The sequence below is a fragment of the Nansenia antarctica genome, assembly GCF_963989245.1.
Source record: "Nansenia antarctica genome assembly, contig: SCAFFOLD_894, whole genome shotgun sequence".
NCBI lineage: Eukaryota > Metazoa > Chordata > Actinopteri > Argentiniformes > Microstomatidae > Nansenia > Nansenia antarctica.
This window is the reverse complement of record NW_027662781.1, coordinates 10,001-15,940: the sequence shown is the minus strand read 5'-3', so window position 1 is coordinate 15,940 and position 5,940 is coordinate 10,001. Positions and strand designations below refer to the sequence as shown.

The 5,940-nt window shown below is 48.4% G+C and overlaps 1 protein-coding gene across 1 annotated transcript in view; it reads left to right on the top strand.

The window, feature by feature from the left end:
• Positions 1–3,761: 3,761 nt before the first annotated feature.
• The window catches only part of LOC308175461 (son of sevenless homolog 1-like), a gene marked incomplete at both ends in the record, with an annotated part of 6,516 nt that continues 4,337 nt past the window's right edge, over positions 3,762–5,940 (top strand). Inside the window, 3 exons of the mRNA XM_080551127.1 lie at positions 3,762–3,899; positions 3,953–4,031; positions 5,039–5,158. Of these exons, the coding sequence (XP_080407253.1) occupies positions 3,762–3,899; positions 3,953–4,031; positions 5,039–5,158 (337 nt within the window). The remainder of the gene's footprint in view (positions 3,900–3,952; positions 4,032–5,038; positions 5,159–5,940) is intronic.

Genomic DNA, 5,940 nt, shown 5'->3' with positions numbered 1-5,940 from the left:
TTAGAGGTTAGAGATTAGGGGTTAGAGGTTAGAGGTTAGAGGTTAGAGGTTAGAGGTTAGAGGTTAGGGGTAAGAGATTAGAGGTTAGAGATTAGAGATTAGAGGTTAGAGGTTAGGGGTTAGAGGTTAGAGGGTAGAGGTTAGAGGTTAGGGGTTAGAGGTTAGAGATTAGAGATTAGAGGTTAGAGGTTAGAGGTTAGAGGTTAGAGATTAGAGGTTAGGGGTTAGAGGTTAGAGGTTAGAGATTAGAGGTTAGAGGTTAGAGGTTAGAGGTTAGAGGTTAGAGGTTAGGGGTTAGAGGTTAGAGGTTAGAGATTAGAGGTTAGAGGTTAGAGGCAGGTTAGAGGTTAGAGGTTAGAGGGTAGAGGTTAGAGGTTAGAGGTTAGAGGCTAGAGGTTAGAGGTTAGAGGTTAGGGGTTAGAGGTTAGAGGTTAGGGGTTAGAGGTTAGGGTTTAGAGATTAGAGGTTAGGGGTTAGAGGTTAGAGGTTAGAGATTAGGGGTTAGAGGTTAGGGGTTAGAGGTTAGAGGTTAGAGGTTAGAGGTTAGAGGTTAGGGGTTAGAGGTTAGGGGTTAGAGGTTAGGGGTTAGAGGTTAGAGGTTAGAGGTTAGAGGTTAGAGGGAGGTTAGAGGTTAGGGGTTAGAGGTTAGAGGTTAGGGGTTAGAGGTTAGAGGGAGGTTAGAGGTTAGAGGTTAGAGGTTAGGGGTTAGAGGTTAGGGGTTAGAGGTTAGAGGTTAGAGGTTAGAGGTTAGAGGTTAGAGGTTAGGGTTAGAGGTTAGAGGTTAGAGGTTAGAGATTAGAGGTTAGAGGTTAGGGGTTAGAGGTTAGGGGTTAGGGGTTAGAGGTTAGAGGTTAGGGGTTAGAGGTTAGAGGTTAGGGTTTAGAGGTTAGAGGTTAGGGGTTAGAGATTAGAGGTTAGAGGTTAGAGGTTAGAGGTTAGAGGTTAGAGGTTAGGGTTTAGGGGTTAGAGGTTAGAGGTTAGAGGTTAGGGGTTAGAGGTTAGAGATTAGAGATTAGAGGTTAGGGGTTAGGGGTTAGAGGTTAGAGATTAGAGGTTAGAGGTTAGAGGTTAGGGGTTAGAGATTAGAGGTTAGAGGTTAGAGGTTAGAGGTTAGGGGTTAGAGGTTAGGGGTTAGAGGTTAGAGGTTAGAGGTTAGGGGTTAGAGGTTAGAGGTTAGAGGTTAGAGGTTAGGGGTTAGAGGTTAGGGGTTAGAGATTAGAGGTTAGGGGTTAGAGGTCAGGGGTTAGAGGTTAGAGGGTAGAGGGTAGAGGTTAGAGGTTAGAGGTTAGAGGTTAGAGGTTAGGGTTTAGGGGTTAGAGGTTAGGGGTTAGAGGTTAGAGGTTACAGGTCAGGGGTTAGAGGGTAGAGGGTAGAGGTTAGAGGTTAGAGATTAGAGATTAGAGGTTAGAGGTTAGAGGTTAGAGGTTAGAGGTTAGAGGTTAGGGGTTAGAGATTAGAGGTTAGAGGTTAGAGGTTAGAGGTTAGAGGTTAGAGGTTAGGGGTTAGAGGTTAGGGGTTAGGGGTTAGAGATTAGGGGTTAGAGATTAGGGGTTAGAGGTTAGGGGTTAGAGGTTAGAGGTTAGAGGTTAGAGGTTAGGGGTTACAGGTCAGGGGTTAGAGGTTAGAGGTTAGAGGTTAGAGATTAGAGATTAGAGGTTAGAGGTTAGAGGTTAGAGGTTAGAGATTAGAGATTAGAGGTTAGAGGTTAGAGGTTAGGGGTTAGAGATTAGAGGTTAGAGGTTAGAGGTTAGAGGGTAGAGGTTAGGGGTTAGAGGTTAGAGGTTAGAGGTTAGAGGTTAGAGGTTAGAGGTTAGAGGTTAGAGGTTAGGGGTTAGAGGTTAGAGGTTAGAGGTTAGAGGTTAGAGGTTAGAGGTTAGAGGGTAGAGGTTAGAGGTTAGAGGTTAGGGGTTAGAGGTTAGAGGTTAGAGGTTAGGGGTTAGAGGTTAGAGGTTAGGGGTTAGAGGTTAGAGGTTAGGGGTTAGAGGTTAGAGGTTAGAGGTTAGGGGTTAGAGGTTAGAGGTTAGAGGTTAGGGGTTAGAGGTAAAGGTTAGGGGTTAGAGGTTAGGGGTTAGAGGTTAGAGGTTAGAGGTTAGAGGTTAGGGGTTAGAGGTTAGAGGGTAGAGATTAGGGGTTAGAGGTTAGAGGTTAGAGGTTAGGGGTTAGAGGTAAAGGTTAGGGGTTAGAGGTTAGGGGTTAGAGGTTAGAGGGTAGAGGGTAGAGGTTAGAGGTTAGAGGTTAGAGGTTAGAGGGTAGAGAGTAGAGGTTAGAGGTTAGAGGTTAGAGGTTAGGGGTTAGAGGTTAGGGGTTAGAGGTTAGAGGTTAGGGGTTAGGGGTTAGAGGGAGGTTAGAGGTTAGAGGTCAGATCTATATCTAACTGTAACTTATGTGAATATGTTTTCGTAAACGGCTAAAATAACAACAATTCTCCCCAAAAAAATAATATATAATTTAAGACTTAATTATTATTTTTTAATATATAACCCTAACCCTAAATATATATATAAACCCCTCAAAAAAGGTTCGGAAACTTTATTTTGGTTGATTAATCTTAATAATACCAATTGGTATTGTATTTGATATCGTTGGAAAGCCTGATTAGTCACCTTTACAACGAGGTACAACTTGTAAGGATCCTACATTCGCGGAATGAGCAACACAGCTAAACGTGTGGGTAGTGGCCCAAAAATATTTGCCAAAATCCCCTTTATTCTTCTGTTGGTATTCACTCTCGTTTTGAGTTGCTTGGTGGATTGGATGATTGCACTCTCCCACAGTAATAAGGAAAAAACAACACATATTGGCCATTTTTACACTTTATTAATTTTACACTGTCAGGGACCTCAGCAGCGTGTGGAAGATCCATACGCAGTCACAACAGCTTGCCACCTCCTCCTCATGCTGGTCACCAGCCTGGTCACACTGCTGTGGGATTGCATCCCATTCCTCAACTAGGATTTGCCGCAAGTCAGCCAACATGGTTGCGTTGGTCACTCTGGCACGTACAGCACGCCCAAGCTGATCCCACAAGTGTTCAATTGGGTTGAGGTCTGGACTCACGGCAGGCCATTCCACCCTCTCCACTCCCAAATTCTGGAGGTGCTCTGTGATGATCCTGGCTCTGTGGGGGCGAGCGTTGTCATCCTGGAGGATGGAGTTAGGTCCCAGATTCTGGAGATATGGGATCGCCACTGGCCCCAGAATATCATTCCTGTCAATTAGGTGCCATTCAGGTGCCAGTCACACACCTGTGACTGACATACACCTGCCAGCACTTGAAGCTCAAAACGAGAGTGAATACCAACAGAAGAATATTGCATAGAAGATTTTGGGCCGCTACCCACACGTTTAGCTGTGTTACTCATTCCACGAATGCATGATCCTTACAAGTTGTACCTCGTTGTAAAGGTGACTAATCAGGCTTTCCAACCATATAAAATACAATACCAACTGGTATTATTAAAGGGGAGGTAGAATCGACTGAAATAACGTTTCCAAACTTTTTTTGAGGAGTTTATATAACCCTAACCCTAAATATATAACCCTAACCCTAAATATATGATATAAGGACTTAAATGTCTAATGATTAACTCTAGTTGCCCTGCCCTCACTCTCCCCTCCCTCCTCTCCTCCCTCCCCCCCCCTCCCTCTCCCTCCTCTCTCCTCCTCCCTCCCTCCTCTCTCCCCCCCACCCCCCTCTCTCTCTCACCTTTTCCTCCCCTCTCCTCTCTCCTCTCTCCTCCTCTCCCCCCCCCCTCCCCCAGGCAAGGCCATGAAGAAGTGGGTGGAGTCAATCACCAAGATCATCCAGAGGAAGAAGCAGGTGCAGGCCCACGGCCCCGCCCACAGCATCACCTTCCAGGAGGCTCCGCCCCCCATCGAGTGGCACCTGGTGAAGGCCGGTCAGACGCAGCAGTTTGACAGCAGTTTGACCTGCTGACCCTTCACCCCAGAGAGGTCGCCCGGCACCTGCTGACCCTTCACCCCAGAGAGGTCGCCAGGCAGCTCACGCTGCTGGAGTCTGACTTCTACAGGTGGGGGGCGCGCACACACACACACACACACACACACACACACACACACACACACACATACATATAATACATACATACATACACACATACACACACACACACACACACACACACACACACATACACGCACACACACATACATACATACACACACATACACACATTAGGCTTTACAGACTGAACATGCTAGGCTGTACGAGTGCTTGTACAGCATTGCGGCAGGCCTGAATATGGAAACGACACCCTCTGAAATCAGATCCACAATTCGATCATGCCTCCATATGTAGAGCTCTTTATATGCATGACAACCATGCAGCAGTGTGGACTACGACTGTCAGGAAGCCAGATGGAGAGGTTCAGCTTGGTTGGTAAAACCTGCAGCCTAGCTTTTAAACCTGTAGCCTAGCTTTTAAACCTGTAGCCTAGCTTTTAAACCTGTAGCCTAGCTTTTAAACCTGTAGCCTAGCTTTTAAACCTGTAGCCTAGCTTTTAAACCTGTAGCCTAGCTTTTAAACCTGTAGCCTAGCTTTTAAACCTGCAGCCTAGCTTTTAGAGTGAAGGTGACAGCATGGAGACATGCCAGCTTCCCTTGTAATTTCAGTTCAGTCCAGTGCTGCCGTTGTCTTTGTCGTAGCGCCATCATGAGGTGTCCCCGGGTATTGACTGGTGGCAGAAGATGATCTGTCCCACAGATGTTAACGGTTGCCCTCACTGAGATGCTGGGGTCAGTGATGACCTCCTCAGAGACAGCCACCGCCACTGAGTTCCACCCCCCCCCTCTGACCTGACCCCTGTGTGACCCCTGACCCCTGTGTGACCCCTGACCCCTGTGTGACCCCTGACCCCTGTGTGCCTCGTGACCCCTGTGTGACCCCTGTGTGACCCCGGACCCCTGTGTGACCCCGGATCCCTGTGTGACCCCTGTGTGACCCCGGACCCCTGTGTGACCCCTGTGTGACCCCGGATCCCTGTGTGACCCCTGTGTGACCCCTGCCTGCCCCCTGCAGGGCGGTGCAGCCCAGTGAGCTGGTCGGGTCGGTCTGGACCCGCGAGGACAAGGAGCTGAACTCCCCCAACCTGCTGAGCCTGATCACACACACCACACACCTGACCCTGTGGTTAGAGAGGTACACACACACACACACACACACACACACACACACCACACACCTGACCCTGTGGTTAGAGAGGTACACACACACACACACACACACACACCACACACCTGACCCTGTGGTTAGAGAGGTACACACACACACACACACACACACCACACACCTGACCCTGTGGTTAGAGAGGTACACACACACACACACACACACACACACCACACACCTGACCCTGTGGTTAGAGAGGTACACACACACACACACACACACACACACACACACACACACACACACCACACACCTGACCCTGTGGTTAGAGAGGTACACACACACACACACACACACACACCACACACCACACACCTGACCCTGTGGTTAGAGAGGTACACACACACACACACACACACACACACACACCACACCACACACCTGACCCTGTGGTTAGAGAGGTACACACACACACACACACACACCACACACCTGACCCTGTGGTTAGAGAGGTACACACACACACACACACACACCACACCTGACCCTGTGGTTAGAGAGGTACACACACACACACACACACCACACACCTGACCCTGTGGTTAGAGAGGTACACACACACACACACACACACACACCACACACCTGACCCTGTGGTTAGAGAGGTACACACACACACACACACACACACACACACACACACACCACACACCTGACCCTGTGGTTAGAGAGGTACACACACACACACACACACACACACCACACACCACACACCTGACCCTGTGTTAGAGAGGTACACACACACACACACA